Source organism: Homalodisca vitripennis, chromosome 4 (genome assembly GCF_021130785.1).
Source record: "Homalodisca vitripennis isolate AUS2020 chromosome 4, UT_GWSS_2.1, whole genome shotgun sequence".
NCBI lineage: Eukaryota > Metazoa > Arthropoda > Insecta > Hemiptera > Cicadellidae > Homalodisca > Homalodisca vitripennis.
The window spans coordinates 118,435,415-118,462,008 of NC_060210.1; the positions used below are offsets into that span (position 1 = coordinate 118,435,415).

Genomic DNA, 26,594 nt, shown 5'->3' on the forward strand with positions numbered 1-26,594 from the left:
AACAATCTATTATTAAAAGAAAATTATTCTATACATTTTTATTAATACCATATAAAGTTATCAGAAACTGTGTAGGCAAAAATAGAAAAACACAAAATTGACACCTGAGCAACTGTTTGACCAGGTGTAGCAGTGGAACAGCTGTTGAGTACTTGTCATGACTCTCCGAGTCCAAGTGTGAGTCTGAGTCAGAGTCCTTCAGTTCTGCCAGTTCTCCTGCAAGACAATAGTACACAAAGCTATAGAGGGTCAGAGGTAATTTTGTTTTATCATACATGGGCCTAGAAAACATAAACATAGGGCTTTATTCATTCTGAAAACCAGTTTGATTATAAGTTTATAATTTAGGGTATTTCTTAACCCAAATACCAATGCCATACCATCGGAATTGTGCTAAACATGGCATACAGACATATCCATATTGTCTTATTTTAGTGCATTGTATACATTATAATTAATGAAAATCTGCAAATTTGCAGGAATGCATAAATATATTGATTTATGACCGTCAAGAAAAAAATTGGATTGCTTGTTATGTGAAACAATCAATAAAAACCAGTGCTATTCTTTTATCAATGTTTCGTTTTACGATGAGAGACGTGGCATCCAGATATAACCACATATACGGGTTTACATGTAAAACCAGAGGAGCTTTTTAAAAAGAATTTTATTTGTCTGTTTATTATTTTTTCCAAGAGATTAAATTTAACTTTGGCAAATACTGAATTTTTTATCACAAGCACGCTACTCGAACCAATACCAAATTTTCTTTAGTGCTTAAATCACTACAATGTTTTTGGGAAATGGAACAGACATTTGGGTGTTTGCAGGAGCAAACAATATTGCAAGATTTCTAATTAGCAGCTTTGGACTGACTAGAAGAGGCAGATACATGAAAGGCTTGTGAAGAATCGAGCAGTTGATATGGTTTGTTAAAATGGGTAAACGTATATTATCAAACTCACATTAGAGGAAATATGAAAGGATACCAAGAGAAAGACTTAAGAGACAGTTTGTTTCAGGGAATATAGAAGGCAGTGGAAGAAGAGGCTGATAGTGGTGCTAGAAGAGAAGATGTAGATGGTGTTGAAATGAGCTGTGCAGAAAGCAAATCCATTGTTAAGGTAATAGCTATAAGTATGATGATGTTGATGGTTTTGCTTCCAAATAGCATGATTACAGCACCATGCTACCAGTACTGGTCAAATAAAATGTACAACTAACATTTTGCCAAAATTGGTTGGAAAACATCTTTATAGCTCAGAGATACTACAGACTCACCCTTGATAGCTGCCTCCAGGGAAGTCTCCAAGCCTCCATCAGCCATTAGACTGGACACCAGCAGGTCTGTCATGAAGTGGTGTCCTTGACTCAGGTTGTTGGCTTCCCACTCTATAACCACAACAGGGTTACTCTACTTGACATATTTGTCAACATTTCATTCTGAATTTATCAATGTTTACTACTGCCTTCATCATTTGTTATAACTCTTTATGGTTTTAAAGTGTCCCCACTACCACATTTGTATTTCACTTCTCAAGTTAACAAACAAAATATAGACAGTGACCTTCAAAAATTCAAAACTTTAGTTAATAATAATAAAAACAATAACTTACTCCCTTCAGACAATCTTGATATTATGTTAAATAATGTAACTTTAAGGTACAATTTTACAACTTAAAACTGGAGGAATAAAATGTTTATATATGTAACTTGAAGGAAAACAGCCAAGATTTTTTGGGTGCTTTCTCCATAAGTTTAAAACTGAAGTTTCATTTGTCATAGTTTTGTTTAAACCCTTCGTACGCTGACAGCAAGTTGTATAAAATTGCTCTAATGCTCAATAAAAAAAAATAATATTTTTTTATTTTTTCAAAGTTATATATTTTTTTAGGTTTATTGGTCTTGCAACTGATGAAAACACATGATAGTTTTTGTATTGCTTTTATTTTATTTACATATGAGTACACATACATGTAAATATACATGTAGTATATAAAGTCCAATAAACTTTTCTGAAAGTAGCAAAAGTTAGCACAACAGTAATTCATATTATTTATACAAAATTAGTAGATAATGAAGGGAACAAATCCATGACAAATATAGAATATATAAAGAACACAAAATGGTACAAAAATAAAAAAGACACTAATATTGGACTTGTGTGTGGTAAATCTCAAAACTCTCATCTGGGTGGAGGGCAGGCTTGGCCTCACATGTTTTACATAGATATATAGTTTATCACATTATCAATATGGATAACCTCGCACAATAGACAGCTAAAGCAGTATAGCAGGTTATAAACAATAAACAACAGTACATAGTGGCCGCCGGCAGCTGACTGTCACGCGCGAGTATTTCCGCTTAGAGCGTATAGCTTGCTCACTGGCGATGGCGCGGACTGACAAAGCAAACAGCTTCCGTTGTGATTGGTCCCAGCTGTTTTGATGAGTCACGCATCACATTGCGTCATATTAGAACACCAAATATTCACTCTCAAGCAGTCTGGCGGCAATTTGTAGAACTAACGTAAATATATTGCGTTGTCAGGGGATTCCGCAATCTATTCCGCTTAGAACGTTTCGAGTTAGATTTACTCGGCGGAATATTCCGCTTACAGCGTACGAAGGGTTTAAACTAAAATAGTTCACTATTAAAACTGTAAGACTAAAGCAAAACTGCAATTGTTCACAAGTCAACTCAAACAAAGTTCTACCCCTGTAACTTGAGTTTTACCTCAAATGTGTAATTCAAAATAAACATGGTTTCAAGAATTATGACATTTACTTGGAATCTGAGTCATCAAGGGCGTACGATATACCAAATTGGTACAAAAACAATATACTAAATACAAAATACCCAAGAATACAATAAATTGAATTAACATAAAAATTGTGACTCACCCGAGCCAGACAACAAGGAGGAGAGTGTGCGAGCTCTCTCGTCCGCAGTGGGCAGCAGGATGCTCCAGCCCGCCTGCAGCGTGGCCTGGGCAGCCGCCTGAATAGTCTCCAACACGAAGGCGCTGCTGGCCAACTCCACCACCAGCCGCCTGAGAGAGGCGTGCAGACGTGAGCCTGCCATTCCCACACTGGCTGGATCCACTTGGTGCTTGGTCATGGCATGTAGTTGCAGCCGCAGGATGTTCAGCGTCGACACAATCAGACACTCTGCATATCAGAACTGAATTTCACCTTTGGAGTATTGCATGGTTTGCTTGAAAGTATAGGACCAATTGATGTTTGAAAATTCATCGACTCTCAATCACACTAAGCATCAAAAGGCTTGTAATGGTCATTGCTGTTCAAAGACTAAAATAATATCTCCATTTTCAAGTTTCTTACATTAAATTGAAATAATTTATAATATAAGACATACAGTGATTCTTTAAAGTTACTGGATATAATTTAAGTGGGCAAAACTTGCACAATAACTGCCTGAATATGCAAGAGTTATGACAACACTCTTCCAAATTAAGTGTGGTCAGATACATCACCATTGAGTTGTTGCTCCCAGTTACTTCTCGTCATATAATAGTTTCAAATTTTGCTTCTTTCTCTTTACTAAAAGGCACCATAATTACAAAGCAATTGGACCTCAAGGGCTTATTGTGTACTCTGGAGAACACATTTTCAAATTTAATATGTTCCTCATGTCAGCATGTTAATATGGAATTTTGTTTCCTCTTTATAAAAACTCTCACATAAACAGGTATAGCGAAAACTGCTTACAAGGAGAGCACAACAGGATAATATCAGGTTTGTAAAGAGTTTTCATAACCTTTAATTTATAAATTGGTAGAGTTAGTAAATGAACTACAACAAAATAAGAGGAGAGTGTAAATTGTATTTGTAATGTGACAACCTCCCATAAACATTAACCACAATAAACTTGGTACAAGATGTATGTTGCTCACCTACTATGTAATACATGTCAAGAACTATGTCTATAGCTTTATTATTGCCTAAAACTAACTAAAATAATCACAATACAATGCACTAGCCTAGATTACACAATTTCTTAATATTTCTTCATACAATCACAAATTTACAAGTATAACGCTATCTATGAAGCAATATAAATGTAAAATATATCGATGGGTTAAAAATAAATCAAAGGATTTATCTTGATATATCAATATTTGGTCAAATAATCACCTTTAAAGTTGACATAAAACAACACCAAAACGTGACCAAAACAAACAAGATGATCAAGCGATTATTTCACATTTATTCAGTATTTTGTAAACATGGAATTATTGTACTTACTGTAAAACAAAATATAACCCTGTAATCAACAGCTCTGTCTGATTGCAGAGATATACGAGTCCCAATTTTGGTATTGATTTATACAGTATAACAAATTTCAAATGTAGGAATATCAAATTGATCAGGTAATTGGAGGGTTAATAAATACATTACATTTGTCTAATTTATTAAGTTTTAATTTTTTTTTTTTTACAAGAAAAAACTTCTAAACAGTTTATAAGGAACAATTTTCACAGTTTTAATACAGATTTACCATGGTACATAACATCAAAACAGAATAATTTCACAGTAACAAAATTATGTATAGCATCACAAGTACTTACTCAATTAAAGACCATACAAATCTAAACACTAGCAGCTGTTATTAGAGTGGTCTGGCGGTCTCCAGAGGTGTACTATCTATACAGGTGTACTCACCTGTGTGTTGAGGTGGTGGCCAGTCAGTATTGACTAGGATGTCATCACATGCACTGGTCAGCAGCTCCTCCAGCCTGAGCAGTGTGTCCTCACAGATATCCACCACAAACATGACGTGGAGGCCCACCTTCCAACTGTCACTAGTGCTCCAGGCAAAACTCTGCAGAGAAAACATCCATCACTCAACACACTTTGTGGTTATTTATTCCATAGATGTATGTGCTTTATACTTTGGTGAGAAATATTAAAAATTGTGATCTTTTCTAACAATTTTGTTAATATCACTTGCACAATCATGAAATGTAAATGAGAAAAAAGAAAGGAAATGTCCATGTTTTGGGAAAAAGAAAAATTACTTTTTACATATTCTTAGAAAGATATACTGAACCAATTGTTTACCAATTGATCCACTACTGGTAAAAACCTGCCTTCAGCCTTTGCAAACTCAGCAGACAAGGCGTTGCAAGTCCGTGCCAGCCAAAGCAGGCAAGAAAAACTATTTCCCTAGCATCCAATCTATAATGTTCTCTTCAGATACTTAAGGAGTCACACTTACTCAACAAAACTTGACAACAATGATACTAACAGTACATTACCCAAGAAGTGCTCAATTACAGAACAATAATATTCCTGGATAGCTGTTATGCACAAAACAATATCAGTGTTTGCTTTTATCATGTCTTTTAAACAATATTAATTGTACATGGTTAACAATTTTTTATTGACGAAGGATGATTTGAATGGATAATAGGATTTTCGATAGTTGCTTTATTGGACAATGGCACATGTCGTAATCCTACCATCCTTTAATATTAATTATTTTTTAAATTGATAAATACTTGTTGGGTTATCACTCTGCTAGTTCTACAAAAAGAGGAAAAAGGAGGTTATAAATGTAAAAAGAGGAACTTACAACGTAATACCCGGCAATCTAGGAACACTAATCTACCTGTTATTTTAAAAGTACCTGAGTGGGGCCACAGGCGATGCCAACAATAGTCTTGCCACAGAGAGGAGTGACCAGATGTGGCTCATCCGAGGGTGCTGGGTCTCCGCACTGTGCATACTCCTGCTTGCCCCAGCTGTACACCTCCCCACTCTCCGTCAGGGCCAGAACGTGTACCAGTCCTACAGCCAGCTCCTTCACCCTCTTGCCTGGGGACATTCACCATGCTCAATGCTTATACAATGTTCCATTTATTTACAACCAGAGACTTCATCAAAGACCAATGCAATTCTGATAACATATATCGTTAACTGAAGAGAATAGTTTGGTAATACATTCTTAAAACTCAATATTTTCACATTTTTCCCCCAAAAAATGATTTGTAGTATACAGTTTACATTAAATCATGAAAACCAAAATAATGCAATGAATATAAATTAGCTCCAGTGTAATATTCCTCTAAGTACCTTTCATGGCCTGAATGATCTTGGGGAAGCGCACATGTTCCTCAGAAGGGTGGCCGAGCCGGAAGTTGTCACCTTTTCCCCAGGCGTATATGTCCCCAGTACTGCTTAGGGCAAGGCTGAATTGGGCACCACAATAAACCCTGCTTATCTACAACAATCACACGGTTATTGTGAGTGATATTAATATCACCATTAGTGAAATGGTCAACACCAATGGTACTAGTAGTAAAGAGTGGCAAGATTGATGATTTTCCATGACTTTTAATGGCTTGTTATAAACAGTATTGGAGAACCAAAGGTATTTTAATAATTATATTTTGCTCTTGTATTTAATAGTTTTGCATTGGGGATAATTATTACGTCAAGTAGATGTGTTATCATCATAATTTTACTGTCTATTAAATTTTTTTTTTATATTTTATTGAAGATAATTAGAAAATTTCTATTCTTTACCATCTTTACAACCTGGCTTGATTGATATGTACTTAGCTATATGTATTGTTAATTGAAATAATTAGTGTACATACAAGGCAGCATTATCAATTAAATAATCAATTTCAATATTCTCAACCTATACACCATAATCAAAAACACTCCAAGTGGAAGTATTGAAGTACAATTTCAACAGAATAATACTATAACCAAACCTCAAAATCAAATTCTTTTTATATTTTATTAAAATATTAGACTCCAAATTTTAAGCGTAAAAAGACAGTAAAATATGAACTTACTTCAACTCCTTGAAGACAATCAACCAATTTTGGTAGCTTCGAACCGTCACTGCCTCCACGCCCTGCAAAATTGTTTCATAACTTAGCTTTTCGTTTGTATTTCAATACATACTAAACCCTTTTAAGACCTTTTAAGCGGATGTGGAATGCCGTTGGCGAGACTGCTGGAAAAAACAAAGTGTGTTGGCGGAACCACCAAAAGAGACCAAGTGGCAGCTAACTGCTGTTACGGTTTTACTTTTTTACAACTATTCAAAATTTATACTGTAATGTTTTACATGTATTTCTTATAGTAAGTAGGGCCATCCCTTATCAACATACATTAAATTAAATTTTTACCTCACTTTTTTAGATTTTGTTAAAATTGTGTGTACTTACTGGGTGCTAAAATGAGGCTTAACAGAAGACATGTTTGCAGACAATAATCAATATTGCAAGCAGTTGATGTATAGTTTTACTTTTAGAAATTGATGCAAGTGAATGCACACCACTTAGATACTTGCTAATAATACAACAGATGGTGAAACGGCTCCGACAAAGGATAGTAGCGGGAATTTCGTGATATTGGCAGACCTCCAACAAAGGATGGGAAAGGGTTATGTGGACATGACCTGATATGTCTTCTAACTTCAATGTCCAGTGTTTAAGCCACCTTCTTTTCCAGACCATGTAGTAAATCAACTAAAAACTATTATCTACATCAATTCGATGAATAACTGTGACTTGCCCAGTTTTCCGTAGTCTCCGTCACCCCAGGAAAACACAAGGCCAGAGTCGGTGACAGCCAGAGTCTGGGCATCACCACTGCCACAGGCCACGTCCACTATGTGCTGACCTACAAAGTTTCAATAGAATCTCACTATCTGTATCAAGACATTCAGGTAACTGTGATTGATCTCATAAAACAAACTATGAGTTTGCTGATCACAATAACAGGCCCACAGCACCAGTCCTAGTTAAAATGACTGTTTAATTTTTATAGACTGTTTTATTTAAGATCTAGTCTAACATGTTGTTAGTAATAACATGTTATTTACTAAATATTATATTAAAAGCATCTTCATTCACAAGGTAGGCTTTGTAAAATTCAATTGGCAAATATTTTTTTCCCATGAGAGTTATAACACTTCAAGTAATAGAATACCTACTTAATACAATGGTAATGAATAATTCTTCACTTCTACTTTTTCATCTAAAGTCCCCATCAATCTTTCCGACTTAATTTTGACTTCTTCTATGGTATTTGTCCTTGTGTGTTTTTTTTCCAGAGTAAAATTCCATTTTGTTCTATTGTATTTGTTTCACTTTCATTTTTTTTTAAATATAATAAATTAAATGTTCATACACAAAATAATGAAATATAAAAGAAATTAACCTTTCAGCCCCACAACTAGAGTAGGCAGGTTGACGTCCTCGCTGCTCCCATGTCCTAATCGGCCGTAGTTGCCCCGACCCCAAGTGAACAATTCTCCTCTTGATGTTACTGCAGCACTGCAAATACATAAACATCGCATCTCATTGAACATCAGAACTTTATACGAATTTCATCTCAAATCAAAGATACTAATTTAAGTACTTAATGTACTAGTTTGTTTTGGACTAGCCACTGAACAAATTTGCTATGAAATAATTCTTACTTTCATTCTATAACAAAAGATTAATTCAGTATGGTTCAATCATTAAACTTTTATTTCACATCAAGATTCAAAGAACAATATTATCAAATTTTACATCACAAAAGCCAACTAATTTAATAACAATGGTATTTGTAATGCTTACAGTTTTGTTTTTATGTAAAAAAAAACTATTTGTAACATACTCAAATAATTATATTTGCACTATTTTTCTGTTTTTGATACTCAGATTCAAGATATGTTACCAGATGACTATTCAATTTGATGTTGAATTTCACATTAAAATACAACTATTAAATCCTCCACATTTTGCAGACTTTAAACATTTGGATTATGAAAGGAACATATTTCCTTCAACGTACCTCCTCCACCTACTATAGAGATTCCAAACCCTTACCAAACCATCACATTCCATTCTTTCTAATCATTGCAAGTCTTGTATATTACTGTGCAGCCCAGAGTAAGTTTCAATTTGTCCACTAGCCAGAGATGAATCAGAGATGCACACCTAACCTGTAAGTATTGCCGACGGCTATCTTGGTGACTTTGAGGCCTGACAGGGTGGTAACCAGTGTGGGCTCATCTCTATTGCTGATGTCGCCCAGCCCTAGTCTTCCTCCGTCACCGTTGCCCCAGGCGTACACCTCCCCCTCTGATGTCAGGGCCAGGTAGTGCTTGGCATCAGGGTGTGCAGCTATCTCCACCACCTCTACGTTGTTCAGCCCTTCCACCTTCTCTGGGGTCTGAGTATAAAAAACAAAATTTAAATGATTGCCATCATACAATATGTTTGCATAGATCAAAGGACAATAAAGCCAGTGTTTAGATCATCTGCACTGAAAATTATATTACATAATGTATTAACACGTTTACGACAACAGCTAATTTCTGGACTTTTTTATATACCGTTGAATTTTTCAATGATAATGGCAAAAAATCATAATCTTTTTTTGTGTCAAATGTCTAAGTATAAAGAGAAAAAATGTAGGCTTCACAATTTTGTACAAAAAAATTATTTTAATATGTTTTTTTAATGTTTTTACTTGTACCACAAGGGACATCCAAAAAATTATTTTACCTAAGAAATTAAGCAATCTTGAGCCCAACGGAGTACACGATAGACTGAGGTATTTATTGAAGCGCGGGATCAAATTTAACAAACTAGACAAGCAAACAATAAAAAGGCAATAAGGAAATGCATAGCAATATGTTCCCCATCAAGCACAATGCGCTTTACGAAAAATCAGTGTGTACCCGATGAGTACACAACGACAGTTGTGAAGGATCGCATGTACCCGATATAGTACACATCATTGTAAAATTGTTAAATCTTCTAGAATATTTCTTGAAAGAAAGGAAAGTGAAGTTTTTGGAAAGGAATAGAAATCTTGTAATCAATAACGTTTGAGCCTGAATTTGAAAGATGATCTGAGACTAGTAGATATTGTAAAACAACCATACATCCATATTATCCCCTTGGATAATATAATGTTCATCAAGATCACTTCAAGAAATAAAATAATAATGTTCAGTATTCAAAACGTAATTCCTGCAGTCTCCCGTTAATTCAAGTAGGAATGAGCAGACTCAAATCAAACTTTGGTTTCATTTGTAATTACTGTATTAATTAAAAAAATTATACAACATTAACTATTTATTCACATTACATTTATAACCACTTGCTTAAAAATATTAGCACATTACCATTGCTAGGATTTCTTACACGAAAACTATTATATTTTTAATATTCCTAATCACAGCTACAATAAAAGAAATAAAATTTATCAGAGTAATTAATATTTATTACTTTTTTTGAATTACATGTTCCTATACCATAAACATTTTGCCCCATAGAACTACATGAGACATCATCTGGCCACAAGGGTTCATTATGGTATACAAGAGGAACACGAGAACATAAAAAATCTAATTTTTTATGTTTACATAATGTACCAATTATATTGGAAACTTCAAATATATTTTTATATGTATAGATTGTAATGGTAAATGTTATGAACACCATGCACAGAAAACTACTGCAATAAACCAATTTTAAGTTTGTATTATTAATAAAAATGTGTCCATTTGTATTTGAGGTTATTGAAAATTAATTACTTGCCATGTTTAATTTACTTTCCTGTGCAGGAAGTTCTTTAAAATTTCATTGAAGCTATATTGACAATGAATTTATGAATTGTGCAATCAAGATGACGTATCACTTAATGGAATGTTTGTACAATATTTTAGTAACAGTTGTTTAATTGGTGTCCTTAAACAGAATATTTGTCCACAACTTTAATTGGTTCAAGGAACAAACCTACTTCTATTCCTCAGTGAACAAGTGACTAGGACTACCTGTGTCTCAGAAGTGTATTGCATGAAGTACAGTTTCCCCCAATGAGACAACAGCAAGATACCCTGCTCTCCACAAACCATGCTGCTCACACCCAACTCTCCGATCTGCTCACAACTGTGGGGGGTGTCCCCCAGGTCCCACGGCAGCCACCCCCACGCCTGTACATCTTGGAACAGCTTACTATTCTGTAAATGGCACAACGTATTCTGTATTAATGACTTATTCCTTATTATAAACTGAGAAAAGCCCATATAATTCACTGCAGTAATTACTTAACAGCTGGCTCTACTGGTGGTCATCTTGATTTTAAACCCATAAAAACAATGTTAGACTTCAGTTTTACGACCTTATGTTTTACTGAAGGATTATGCAAAATGTCTCATTTTAAAGACATAATTAATGCACACCCAAACAATTATTTATTACCAAACAAATAATTATTTTCATATTTTGTATTAGTTATTCAGAAAAAAACTCAAATGCTTCTATATGTCAATGTTTAAATATTCAAAAAGTATACAGCTTACAAGAAAATTAAAAGTTATTAGACTCACATTTATCATATCCTTAAAATGAGACCATCCACAATTCAACAACAACCAAAATACAAGGGTAAAAGTGTTTGAAGTATAATTTTTTTCTTGTGGGGTTTCTCAAGGTTGTTTCACCATAGCTTACTCTTTATCATAATTCATAAATCAGTTGCACATTGGAGAAGGTGTTGAAAAAGAAGAAAATTTCAAACATATAAAAAATTCAACAATACCCTTATAATTGTAACCTTTAAAAATATTACAGGCAGAGTATGATAAGCAGACCCGGTTTTCATACCGTTTGGTGTTATCATCGATTAACTTAATATAAAAACATTACGTACGACACAACATAATAAATAATAATCAAACCATAACCATCAACAACAACAATAGGATAGGTAATAGGAAAAATCTCATTTGAATAATAAAGAAATGATAACAGCAAAACAAATACAACGAAACCAACAAAAAAAGGTAATTGTCTATCAACGCTATTTGGTTAGTTTTCTAAAGTTAACTAAAACGTTTATTTAAATCAAGTCACTTATCAAATATAGGTCATGTTTACAATCTTAAAATGCGTTTACATTGGTATATATGGCTCAAGCTATTAAATCAGTATCGGTTGATTATATAGATGGATGTAATTGTGCAATATCGTTTATTAATAATCAATGTGAAAACCAGGTCCGCTTAACGTACTCTACCCAAAAATAATTTCATTTACAGGTTATGACTGAGGTAAGATCAAAACTTTCCTGTTGTTGAGCCATATCCCTTAACACCAAAATAACACAAACACCATATCTGTGACTACCTGCAGGAAAGTGGCTGGAGGCAAGTATGGAGTAGAAAGTCTGTCGAGATGAGCCATTATCACTATTGCTGCCAGTTGCAGGTCCATACAATCATCCTCTGGAAGCTCCAGGTACTGAAGGAAACAAGCTGTGGGACTCACCTGAAAGCAAAGAGCATAAACTCATCTGAGGAAATTTAATTCAGAAAGCTAACTTACATCCATTCTTTCTATTAGTTACAGACATACAATGGACTCGTAACCAGATACTAAAATGCACCTACTCTGAAAGGGGTGTTATCATTCCATTCTTCATTTGTTGCAGTGGTAGGTTTGGCTGAGGGGATACTCTCCAGTCTTCGGAGTAGAGGTACCAGGGGAGGGTTGACATCGGCATCATCGGATCTGTCATAACATTCATCAATAACAAAGGGTACATCAATAAAGTATGCATTATCGTCTTCAGTCATCACTGAGTGCTTCCAACGTAGCTACAGTACGATTTTACAGCAATTACAGTACTGTGTTACAGTATGTCATCCTGTCAGAATAGAATTTTCCACTATTTTTATTCAAAGAAAAAGAGGAACCTTTAAAGAATATTGGTTTTAAAATATTTAAGATCTGGAGCCTATTATTCTCTATAGGTGGAACACTTTTGCAAAATAGGAGTGGTTTCTGTTACAATAGAGAATATAAATTATGGTCAGATGAAGCCGGTAGTTGTATTTTCAATACAAACTTACAACAAATAAAAATGTTGCAATTAAATCTGACATACACTTTAATGAAATTATATTAATTAATTTCAATGGACTTTGGGAAACAAATTGCCCTTATATAACATAAGAGTGCAATAAATAATTTTTCATAATATGGCAGAACAAAAACTAATGGCCATTGGATTTGGTATTTAGACCTAATTTTCTTTTGGTTAGATCTGACCACCGTGGCAGTTCCCATTTGTTGTAATTTTTAAAATGAAATTTAAAGTAAATATTGAATGTAACATTTTAATTGAAATATGTATTAATTCTCAGTTCTTCAAGATGTGTTTGTTAAAACAAAACTAGGATTGCCAATTGCAAGTAAAATCTCATTAGAAAATATTATGATATTAATATTATGAGAAAACAAATGCGCTGGATAATTGACTTACCGGTTGTCCAGGTGACTGCGGCTGCTGTGGAGGTGCAGTAAGAGCAGAACAGCCTCCAACAAGTGACTCAGGGTCGCTCTCTGGGTGGCCAACTCAAGAAGCAGACACAGAGCATAATGTTGGTCAGCCATGGGAACAGTGCTGCTCACACCACTGTTGTCCTCCCTGTACAACATCCTCTGTTACATGTGGCTCTAGCTGTTCTGTACAACAATAAACATCAGAACAGCCTCCAACAAGTGGCTTAGGGTCGCTCTCTGGGGGGCCAACTCAAGAAGCAGACACAGAGCATAATGTTGGTCAGCCATGGGCACAGTGCTGCTCACACCACTGTTGTCCTCCCTGTACAACATCCTCTGTTACATGTGGCTCTAGCTGTTCTGTACAACAATAAACAGCAGAACAGCCTCCAACAAGTGGCTTAGGGTCGCTCTCTGGGGGGCCAACTCAAGAAGCAGACACAGAGCATAATGTTGGTCAGCCATGGGCACAGTGCTGCTCACACCACTGTTGTCCTCCCTGTACAACATCCTCTGTTACATGTGGCTCTAGCTGTTCTGTACAACAATAAACAGCAGAACAGCCTCCAACAAGTGGCTCAGGGTCGCTCTCTGGGTGGCCAACACAAGAAGCAGACACAGAGCGTAATGCTGGTCAGCCATGGGCACAGTGCTGCTCACACCACTGTTGTCCTCCCTGTACAACATCCTCTGTTACATGTGGCTCTAGCTGTTCTGTACAACAATAAACAGCAGAACAGCCTCCAACAAGTGGCTCAGGGTCGCTCTCTGGGTGGCCAACCCAAGAAGCAGACACAGAGCGTAATGCTGGTCAGCCATGGGCACAGTGCTGCTCACACCACTGTTGTCCTTCCTGTACAACATCCTCTGTTACAAGTTAAATTTGAAATAATGTGTTACTAACAACACTATAAATGTCAAATCATATAATATAAGATTCAACATAAAATTATAGATAGCATAACTACTGAATCCACATTCAAAGTGTTTAATAAATAAGACAGTTTCTATCATTTTTAGCTTCTTATCATCGACACCTCAATGGGCTGACAGATGAGTCCTTAGTCCTCAAAGGGATACGGAAGAATTTATAACTGAGCTATCTAGATTAATACTCTCTCTAGTTAATGCTCTTATGCCTATGTACATATCCAGGCATTTTGACTCACCCTAATACAACTTGTTTGAGAAATTTGGCAGATCGGTCAACCACCTCCATCCAGACAGGAGAGACGGACGAGTCATCGAACAACGTGGCCACTGGCAGCGACTGCATGGCCGCGAGGGACTCCTGGAGTAGTTCACTGCAGAGGTCTGCATCTTCCCCTGAGAGCATCAACACAATACTAGGAGTGCAGTGTTAAACTATGCTCTAACAAAGGCGAGGGTAACTAATAGTGCAACTATTTTCTAGTTACAAAACTGCACTTATGCAACTGAATCCGAATATCTTGCCTGTCCAATACACACAAGTATAAGTATGTATTTATTTACTGCTATTCAAATTTGAAATAATATTTATAAAAGAACATTAATATTTTTTAATATGACTCAGTAAATTTAAAAAAAACTTGTAAATAGTTAGCATTTTAATTTTAAAATTGGAAACTTTTTGTTACATTTTTCTTGCCATTTGAACCTGCCACCTGTGCACATGAACATTTGCAGTGGTTTTCATGGTGACTATGTGTAACACATTCCATTGATTCTCTTTTCTTCAACATTGACACAAGAAACACATAAATTGCTTAACGACAGCTCATTCACTCAAATTTTAAGAATTACTGCAGTTGACGCAACTAGCTACTATTGTGTTTGTCCCAAGTCAGTTAATGTCTCTACTGACATTTAAAATCAAATCTTAGCATTGAAAAAAATATATTTTTTACGTAATAAAAATATACTAATTACTTTCTGATTTATTGAAAGAAAAGTTTTTCACAAACACTAATGAAGTTAGGAACCACATTTCCATTCTCAGCCTAGTCTTTTCTGATTACCGCCTTAAAATGCCATTAATTACATGACAGTGAAAAAAGTTTTCTTAATCCAAAAATAATGTCTATTATTCAAAGGTAAATAGTAGTAATCAAAAGCACTTTCAGCGATTACATCTTTTTTTGTTTTATAATTATGCTTTGTTATTACATATTTCTAAGACATCCAACACTTTGAAATTGGCCTCCTTACAATGTTTTAATAGGCTGTAACAAAGGGATATGGGACTAATCTGTCAGTGCTAACTATTAGATACCGAGAGACTATCTATACTATAAGAACTGATTCTATCTCCATGATATGTGTCAAGACCATAAACTGTCAATACTAACTATTAGATACCGAGAGACTATCTATACTATAAGAACTGATTCTATCTCCATGATATGTGTCAAGACCACAAACTGTCAGTGCTAACTATTAGATACCGAGAGACTATCTATACTATAAGAACTGATTCTATCTCCATGATATGTGTCAAGACCACAATCTGTCAGTGCTAACTATTAGATACCGAGAGACTATCTATACTATAAGAACTGATTCTATCTCCATGATATGTGTCAAGACCACAATCTGTCAGTGCTAACTATTAGATACCGAGAGACTATCTATACTATAAGAACTGATTCTATCTCCATGATATGTGTCAAGACCATAAACTGTCAATACTAACTATTAGATACCGAGAGACTATCTATACTATAAGAACTGATTCTATCTCCATGATATGTGTCAAGACCACAATCTGTCAGTGCTAACTATTAGATACCGAGAGACTATCTATACTATAAGAACTGATTCTATCTCCATGATATGTGTCAAGACCACAATCTGTCAGTGCTAACTATTAGATACCGAGAGACTATCTATACTATAAGAACTGATTCTATCTTCATGATATGTGTCAAGACCACAATCTGTCAGTGCTAACTATTAGATACCGAGAGACTATCTATACTATAAGAACTGATTCTATCTCCATGATATGTGTCAAGACCATAAACTGTCAATACTAACTATTAGATACCGAGAGACTATCTATACTATAAGAACTGATTCTATCTCCATGATATGTGTCAAGACCACAATCTGTCAGTGCTAACTATTAGATACCGAGAGACTATCTATACTATAAGAACTGATTCTATCTCCATGATATGTGTCAAGACCATAAACTGTCAATACTAACTATTAGATACCGAGAGACTATCTATACTATAAGAACTGATTCTATCTCCATGATATGTGTCAAGACCATAAACTGTCAATACTAACTATTAGATACCGAGAGACTATCTATACTATAAGAACTGATTCTATCTCCATGATATGTGTCAAGACCACAATCTGTCAGTGCTAACTATTAGATACCGAGAGACTATCTATACTATAAGAACTGATTCTATCTCCATGATATGTGTCAAGACCATAAACTGTCAATACTAACTATTAGATACCGAGAGACTATCTATACTATAAGAACTGATTCTATCTCCATGATATGTGTCAAGACCACAATCTGTCAGTGCTAACTATTAGATACCGAGAGACTATCTATACTATAAGAACTGATTCTATCTTCATGATATGTGTCAAGACCACAATCTGTCAGTGCTAACTATTAGATACCGAGAGACTATCTATACTATAAGAACTGATTCTATCTCCATGATATGTGTCAAGACCACAAACTGTCAGTGCTAACTATTAGATACCAAGAGACTATCTATACTATAAGAACTGATTCTATCTCCATGATATGTGTCAAGACCACAAACTGCCATTGCTTAAATCAAACACGATCATTTTGATGTACCTGATCTCCAAGCTCTTCGCAGGAACGCAAATGAGAAGTTGAGTGCTGCACGAGTGCCAACACGAGCCAATCCAAGCGATGCATTCTCAGAAGCCAGTTTATTAACACTGGAAGCATAACAGGTCTGTTTAATTAACAAAACTTGCATAGAATAAATAATACTTTAAGGAATATTTTATAAAAGTTCAATGAGTTTACAGTCATTGTAATTTGTAATTTGTCATTTGTAATTTGTCATTTGTAATTTTTTAATGAATTTTTTTGGAAGAGGTCTGTCCAGTAAATACACAAACCGACCCCATAAACATTTTATTTTGCAAAGTTTAGTCTAAATTGATTTTGTCTCCTTTCAATGTACCTACATCAAAGTACTTTCTATTCATTACTATGCACTTATTCCATCTTCTTTTACACTATTTAAAGCACCCTTGGAAGTCCTCAGCAGTTATGCTTTATAGTTTCTTCGTCGTTTCTTGCTTTATTGTCTTCAAATCTTCCCAGTGATGACCCCTGATCACATTTTTACATTTTGAGAGTAGGAAAAAGTCGCAGGGGGCTAGTACTGGTGAATAAAGAGGATGGTGATTGAAATTTTTACCATTAACTGGTGAACAATGCTGAATATGTAGTTGCATTGTCATGGTGAAGGATCCATCCAAGATCCTTCAAATTTGGTTGCAAACGATGCACACAGAATCTTTCAATCACTTAAGAACTGTGAGGTAGAACTCAGCATTTACTGTTCATCCTTCAGGAAGAAATTCAAGATGAACAATGCAAAAAAAAAACCAGGAGCTTTGATGACTTTTATTTTCTTGTTTTTTGGTCCAAGGTTCGTCTTTTACTTTCAACTCCTTGCTTTACAACTTTAGTTCAATGTCATACTCATAAAATCATACTCATATATTTAATTCTTTTCAACTTTTGATCTGGTATCAGCAGCTTGGGAATGATTTTTGTACAAATCATTTCAAACAAAAATGTTCCGTTAAATTAGGTGCACAGTTAATTTCTTAAATTCGGTTTATCAGCTATTATTCAGAGCTTTTCGACAATCAGTAAGGACAAGAAACCCACACGATCAATGTTGGGAAACCAACACAGGTGGTTGTTGAAGGTCGTCCCGGCCATGCACCATCTGTGGCGTCTTGTCGGCCATCTTTAAAATGCTTTATTCACTTGAAAACAGATGTTTTCTTCACAGCATTATCACCGTAAACAGCTATCATTATTTCAGTAATTTCTTAATAACTTTTATCGCACATCACCGAAAATTAGATGTTAATCCGTTCCGTGATTTCACTAATTTCCATTTTCGATAAACAGTAACAACAATGACAACAGAAAGTAACATAACTAGTACCATAAGCACAATTCCGATGATCTGCAAAGCACTGACAGCTCATTGGTCTCAGGCAACTAGATGGGTGGGACTACAGTCCATATCATGGCCGCTAGCTAAGTTCACGTATTTACTGGATAGACCTCATACGATTATCTCTTAACAATGAGATGGATTATAATGTGAATATTGAGTTCAGTTCTATTTATTTTTTATAACATTATATCACATTGTATATGAATTACTTTAGACAATTAACTTTAAATATCTCTCAGCAAGTCTTGTGATTAACAATATTTTCGTCAAACAATACACAACCATACTGTAATTTCAACAATTAGTCTGTTTGCGTGCATTTAAAAACTGAATGCTATTATGACTGGATTATTATTTATTAAAAACACAACTAGGAGTGGGTTGAAACATGTTCGCAGAAAAAAGTGGTCACCAACAGTGACCAATTATAAATTAGTATAACCTGACACCTAGCATGAAAAGTTCATGTGATTATTTTGTCTGAAAACCCGCCTAGTATTAATAAATTATAATCTCACCTCTTTTTGGTTGTAGTAGGTGGGTGTGTAGGCTGTGGACCGGTGTCTGACTTGGTAGCATCAGCCGGGATATGGCGTCCCAAGGCTAAGAAGTACCGATACGTGACAGCAAGCCGTTGTCGAAGTCTGCACACAGACAATGTGCTACCAGCCACATTCTCGCACAATTGTCTCTGCTCGTGTGCTAGCGACTCTACACACGCCTCTAGCTCCTTCACAGCTGTAGCAACCAATCCAATAATGGAACAATGGCTTTTTCTGGATTTCTATTTTAGTACTAACTGTAGAGAGAGGTATACTAAAAACTGTAGTTAAAACAGACAACTAGTAAAAAATTAAATTCATAAATAAGACACCAACTTAGGAAAATCAAAACGGCATGAATAACCGACACAGGCATCAATAACGTATCTCACTTATCTTGGATCTTATATATTTTTTATTAAGGAATTTCATTTTTAGCCGGTTGGAAGAAAACATGAGTATTTAAATCTTAATGTACTCATTAATGACAAAATATTTTTTTTGTTTCATTTATCCATTTTGGTGGTCATAATAACATGTACCTTTTCTTATGCAACAAAGTTGTAACCTACTGCTTAAGTAAATTGAATGCTTACTGTAAATTTTGTTATTTTTGTAATTTAAACTTACTGGTTAATGTTGTGAATTGACTTAAGTTTATTTCAGATTATTCTTTCTGGCCTACTAGTTATACGAACAATAGGTTCCAAACTTCAGTGACTAGCCTAGTTTCTTTCCTTATACCTTAGTGTAGATCTATGCCCATTCAAAACTATTAACACAGAGAATCTAAATTCATCATCAAAGAAGCATGTTTTTCAGAGTTACTCTGAAAGTGAAATTGATCAGTCCCAAGTGCATACAAATTTAACCGAAATTTTATTTTTATAAAGAATTTTAATGATAAATGAAGAAATGATGATGGAAGAACTAGAGAGGAGTTTGCTTGAAAACAACCTGGAGGACGATGAAAAACAACCTTCAAATGGCTGCCAAAATAGGAGCCGCGCTTCTAGAGGAAAAACAAATTACTGACAGAAGAGAACGGTAAACTTAAACAACAGCTCGCCAGCCTTGAAGCGTTAATTGAAGAACATGAACAAAAGGAGGAAAACTACATCTCAAAGCTTGAGCATCTGCAGCAAAAAATTGCAGACACAGAACTCCAAGTCGGAAAAGGAAGAGATCAGCTTGCAAACATACAAAAGATATTTGAAGACCATGACAAAAGTCAAGTAGCCCTAATTGAGGAATTTGAAAGTAAAATTAAAAAACAAGGCAACATCATCATCTCACTAAATAGACAACTACAGAAGCTGGATGATAATTCTAAACAGTTTTCACAAAGTGAAACTCAGACAGGACTCTCCTCAAACAACCAATATCCCATCAACTCTAACTCTGAATCCAAACTCTATACAGACAGAGCTAACCCAACTAAAGCAGAGGCAAGACAGAATGGAAAGGACTGTCGAACAATTGAAAACACATCTGCAAACCCAGACTGTCGACTGCGGACCAAACCCCAGACGTTTGGTGGATGTAAAAAACATCAAATAACTATGTCCCAGATTTCAGACAACATAAAAAAATTGCAATCAAAAGGTAAACGACTCGAGAGAGGTGGCACCAAACAGCACCCTGTAACAGTGTTTCTTTGCAAGTGGTGTAAAAAGCCACGCAAAAAACCAATACCATTCAACGAACAAAATTGAAACCCCTCAACTCTGAAGTACAGTGGACCAAGAAACCCCCAAAAGACGCCATAATAAAACCAAAAGAGGGACTCTTATGAAGCATTCTTTGTAAAGCATATAGAGTACTATAGAGAATGCATGATGAAAGATCACAAGCACAAAGGAGAAAAAAGTGACTTGTCAGTGCTTGTTGACGGCACTTCCCCAGCCTCACCATCTGTGCCTCGGGTCACCATCCAACAGACTCCACCAAAAGCCCAAGACATAACACCCTCACACATTGAAACTAAGAGCACCGCAAACGTCAATATTACAGGATTTAAAGACAAGCTCAAATTTTTTAGACATAGAACAGCCAAAAACTGCTCCACCTTAACTATTCTCCATCAAAACCATTCAAGGAATCTCCAAAAAAATAAAACAGACTCCTTCATATAATAGAAGAAACAAAACCTGAGATACTAATCTTTTCAGAACATGGCCTAAAAACAAGATCAAATTGAAGAAAATTTTCAAATTCCGTACTACACTTTAAGAGCCCCACTATAGCAGAGAAGTCCACAAACAAGGCGGTGTTGTAGCTATTTATGTCGTAGAGGGCTTGGAGCACATACTGAATCAATCGAGATACACCAGCTCTGTGAAGAACTCACGTGTGAAACTGGCACTTGTCAAGATTAAAATAAAAAACTTCACTATTCAAGTAATGGGAATATATAGATCTCCAGCAGTAACATTGATGATGCACTGAACATATTGTCACAATCACTGGAAGATACCAAAGCCGAGAGCTCGCCACTTATTGTAATGGGAGATATAAATATTGATAATATGAAACCTGACAGGAATACAGCAAGGCTGAATGAAATACTCGCTCTTCATGACATGACAAGGATAGACTTGCCCCCTACCAGAATAACCCCTCACTCGGGAAACCTCAATTGACTGCTTATGCACCAATCTTGACCCAGCAGACATCATCACAGATGTAATAAGCACTGGACTCTCAGACCACACTGCCCAAACTTGCAAAATTCTATCCACAAAAACAACCCCAAAGGCCACAGATCCTACAAAGGTGTGCTTAAATCACAGAAACCTAAATGAACTTAAAGCCCTTCTTCAGCAAGAGGACTGGGAACCTGTCATGCATGCCTTATCAGCAGAAGAAGCATACAACATCTTCAACGCAAAACTGTCACTGGCACTCAACACAGCATGCCCAAAAGATAAGGAAAAGACCCAAACCTAGACCTAAACCAAAACTGTTTTCGGATAAAGAAGCACTGCAGCTAAAAAACAACTACCTGGAGAGACTGCAGCAATACAATGTGACAGGTGATGACAATCACAAAAAGAAAGCAGCCGAAATCAAAGAAATCCTATGACCTAAGGCTCAGATCTCTACGGAAACAAGCATCTGAAAATTACATCAACAATGCAGACAATAAATCAAAGGCCATATGGAACATTATTAATAATGTGAGAGTCAGAAAAACGCAAAAATCTGAAATAAAACTGCGGATAGATGGCAAAATGGTCGATGATGCAGAGCAAATTGCAGCCCATCTGAACGAATTTTTCACCAATATTGCTGACCAAACTCTGGAAAATGATCAAAACAGGTGTAGTGACAATGGGCCGTATACCAAGATCTACAAATCACACACTGACCTCTATGGCCCCCACAAACGAAGCAGAAATAAAAGACGCTGTAAGAAACCTAAAATCAAAGAATTCCTCTGGGACCGATGAAATATCATCTAAGCTCTTAAAGCACTGTGTAAATGAACTCTATGCCCCACTGGAAATAATATTTAACAAATCATTTGCCCAAGGTCAATTCCCAACAGGCATGAAAATCTCAAAGGTCTATCCAAAGTACAAAAAAGGATGCCCAGCAACAGACAGCAGCTACCGACCAATTTCCCTCATTTTAACCTTCTCAAGCTCTGTGAGAAAATAGCTCTTAAAAGGCTAATGACATACTGCAATGAAAACAACTACTTACAAGCACACAGCACGGCTTTACAAAGGGCAAGTCAACAACAACTGCAATGATAAAACTAATAGAAACTGTGATAGGATGACCTCGAAGAAAGAAAACTCTCAACTGCTCTCTTCCTGGACTTCTCTAAGGCTTTCGATTGCCTGAGCCAACGGTCTCATCATCAGGAAGCTTGAAGCCCTAGGCATATGTGGTACAGCTAAAGAATTGGTTTAAAAGCTACCTGACTGGACGACAACAACTGGTAGAACTACAACACACAACCAAAAATATTACGACAAATATCCAATCCAGCATGCTGCCGGTAACCCGAGGAGTACCACAGGGCTCCGTTTTGGGACCGGTGCTCTTCATCTTATTCACCAATGATATGCCCCAACATCTACAGGACCTACTGCAGTACCATAATGTATGCAGATGACACCACCCTGCTGTTAAGTGATAAAACACCTGAGAACCTAGTTATCAACTCATACATATCCCTAAATTCAGCCTACCAGTACTGCCATAACAATGATTTTTGGTTGTCAACCCCACCAAAACCAGCCAAATGGGATTTGGATATCTTAATCAAGAGGTACCACAGATTCCAGGTGTCACTATGGAAAACAAAGTAAAATTCCTGGGCCTAACCTTGACAGCATGTTAAACTGGACCACACACATAGACAACCTTTGTAGAAAACTGAACTCCCAGTGTTTATGCAATCAAACAAATCAAAGCCATAAGTGACCTAACTACAGCAAGAACAGCATATTTTGCACTCTTTGAGACCCATCTAAGGTATGGCCTTGCTGTTTGGGAGCAGCCTCTGCAACAAACATCCAAAGAATTTTGCTAATACAAAAGAGGGCCATCAGAATCCTGGCTGGAACTACAGAGACTGGACACTTGCAGAGGTGCTTTCAAGTCACTTGGAATCCTAACTATCATCAACCTATACATACAAGAAACAGTCATGCATGCTGATGGACAAAACATGACAAGGGGCTCTGATATACACACGCACAACACCCGCAACGCACAACTCTACAGTCTTCCAGCACACCGCCTAGCTCAATATGAGAAAAAACCAACGTATACAGGAATTAAATTCCTCAATCGACTGCCCAGAAACCTAAGATCAAGAAATGGGATTAAATTGAAGATAGGACTCCACAGCTGGCTGGCCGAACGGCCTTTCTACACCATAAATGAGTTCCTTCAACATGGATAGACTGTCCAAAAAAATCTCAATAAGTTTTAACAAGTTATGTACAACATCATTGTAAAAACTGACACCATTTCTGTTCTTGATGAACATGTAATAAAGAATATTTTTGATTTGATTTGATTTGATTTGATGATTATTCTAAGAATAGTCGTGAGCTTTTCCATCATCTTTAGCATTATTGCTATGCCACCAAAATAACCTATAAAAATGGTAAACTGATGTACATGTGCCACAATCAGTCCAACACTAATAGTCAGTGATGAAATGCTAGGTATTACTGTAGGGAGATCACGTGTGGTGTAGTGAGGGGTACGAGGGAAATGGGGGTAGATTCGAGCGAACTCCTTGAACTAGCCATTTCAAAAATATGCTGTTATACTTACTCCACTCCTCTACCCCAGTATAAATTCATCCGCACAGCGTTCATTTACCTTATTCAACTAAAAAGTATCATTTTAGTCGTTTTAACACTATACTTAATCCTGTGCATTATTTAATCAGTACTCATAATTTAGGAATTCAAAAAATGTATTGATAATTATTGTACGTTTAATATATTTATAGTGCCTATTTTAATATATACTTATTATTTAACTAAACTTCTTCATTTATGGTAAAAATTTCAAGGGGGCCGACAATTTTGTAATTGTGTTATCAATACTTTTTAATGCGGGTAGTTTAAACACATGAAATAAATTGATAGTTACAAAAGTAACAATACAACTTATAATGCTAAACACTGTTAAAATCATACTAAATAATTACCAACATTAGAATTACTAATCAATGAAAATTCTCTAATAGACAAAAATAAAACATGAATAAGGTACGAAACAATATGGTTAACCCTTAGCGAGCCACAAATAAATAACTAAAACTACTCCCAAGAGCCATACATCTTAAAATAAGAAAATTCCCACATACCAAAACCAATTTTTTTTAGAATTCTTATAACATAAGAGGTAAAAAAATGACACTATATATATTTTTTTCTTTCTTTATTGTTAATTTACACCAAAAAAATGGTAAAATCATAATTTCACTGAAAAAATTTAATTTTGACATTCTATGTGTTTATATATAAAATTAACAATAGTTGAACACAATTATTGTAATATTTGACAAAAAACAAGCATATAGTAATTTTTATTTAGAGAAAATAAATAAAGAATATAGTAAAAATATATATATATATATATATATATATATATATATATATATATATATATATACAAATTAAATAAAAGCAATGAAACTAAAAAAAGAACTTGACAATAAAGCCCTACATTACGATAATAATACATAAACTACACTGTACATTGATTAACCCTTTGCACGCCAGCCTATTTTCCAAAAGTACTACCCAGAAACGCCAAGGGCATTTTCAGCAGTTTTGCAAGCTTTCACAAAATGTATCATAACTTTTTTATTTTTGGACAGATATTGATGATTTCTTTACCATTATTTTGCTTATGAAAAGCCCGTGTTCAGTTGGTAAATTTTAGTGGCATAAAAGTAATTTAAACTTATAACAAAATAAAAAATTTAGAAAAAAAAAATTAAAATTTTCAAAAAAGTTTTTTTTAGCACATATAAGAGGTTTCAAAAAATATTTTTGCTGATTTCCTGTTATATCCTAGTCAACTATATCTACCCCTTAACCTAATTACAAAATTTCAAAAGCATATCTTATATAGAAGTCCAGTTGTGATGTTTTTCACTAAATGTGACACGGGCACAGTTTTTGTAAGTTGCATGGACGGTGTATGTAATGTTACACTATATTCACAAATCAATATTTGACACTATACTAAAATAAATCGGTACTTTGGGATTATACCGACCATACCAGTATGAAGAACACAAAACTATCAATTTATAGGAACAAACATGATACAACGAAAAAAAAAAACTCTTTAATTACAAAATTACAAACTTACAACGATTATCAACTGTTAATGGGGTCAGATTCCGTTATATGCCCACAACGCTTAAACTTTTTTCAATAAACTTAGAACGTTATAAAACGATGTAGTTGAGTAACAGAACTAACATTCCATCAATCAACAAGCATTTCCAGGTATTGTGATCGGTATTGTTGTCGCTGTTATCTTATCTTTCTCAAGAATCCCGATTACGGCAGGCCGCGCGGTATCACATGATTATTTAAGTTTTTTGCATGGTACATAAAAACAAGTTTTGTGTGTTTTTTTCAATAAAGAGTTTAGTTTTTGTTTGGTAATGTTTGTTTTTGTTAAATTTTGTGTTTGTAGAAATGTAGGGGTAAAACACGGAAGTACAACAAAGCGACGCACCAGCTGACCGGCGGCGAGACTCTGCAATCACGTTATCTACTAGACCGCTCGACTTTGACCTCTGTCTGAGGATGGGGAGGGGTTTGCAATAAGACAATTCCTGTTTTACATTGACGAAATATTATTCTACGCTAATCTAGTAATCAGTAGAAGCAAAATGTCAAATAACGATTCATGTCTGGGTGTGGTCGGTATAATTCCAAAGTACCAATAAGGTACGAGTGTGGTCAGTATAATCCCAAAGTACCAATAAATCTAATAAAAAGGGCATAATAAAAATGCCCTAGCAACAAT

At 35.4% G+C, this 26,594-nt stretch overlaps 1 protein-coding gene across 2 annotated transcripts in view; it reads right to left on the minus strand.

Annotated features, from left to right (window-relative positions):
* LOC124360004 (E3 ubiquitin-protein ligase HERC2) overlaps window positions 1-26,594 on the minus strand; it is a 154,667-nt gene that overhangs the window by 119,773 nt on the left and 8,300 nt on the right. For both annotated transcript variants that reach the window (XM_046813229.1, XM_046813230.1), the window contains exons 4-20: window positions 19,044-19,263; window positions 17,148-17,254; window positions 14,500-14,656; window positions 13,311-13,475; window positions 12,436-12,556; window positions 12,173-12,313; window positions 10,819-11,004; window positions 8,977-9,206; window positions 8,205-8,320; window positions 7,557-7,664; window positions 6,830-6,891; window positions 6,099-6,246; window positions 5,653-5,840; window positions 4,686-4,845; window positions 2,904-3,170; window positions 1,282-1,392; window positions 105-216 (exon numbers count right to left, since the gene is read on the minus strand). In XM_046813229.1, the coding sequence (XP_046669185.1) occupies window positions 105-216; window positions 1,282-1,392; window positions 2,904-3,170; window positions 4,686-4,845; window positions 5,653-5,840; window positions 6,099-6,246; window positions 6,830-6,891; window positions 7,557-7,664; window positions 8,205-8,320; window positions 8,977-9,206; window positions 10,819-11,004; window positions 12,173-12,313; window positions 12,436-12,556; window positions 13,311-13,475; window positions 14,500-14,656; window positions 17,148-17,254; window positions 19,044-19,263 (2,599 nt within the window). The remainder of the gene's footprint in view (window positions 1-104; window positions 217-1,281; window positions 1,393-2,903; window positions 3,171-4,685; window positions 4,846-5,652; window positions 5,841-6,098; window positions 6,247-6,829; window positions 6,892-7,556; window positions 7,665-8,204; window positions 8,321-8,976; window positions 9,207-10,818; window positions 11,005-12,172; window positions 12,314-12,435; window positions 12,557-13,310; window positions 13,476-14,499; window positions 14,657-17,147; window positions 17,255-19,043; window positions 19,264-26,594) is intronic.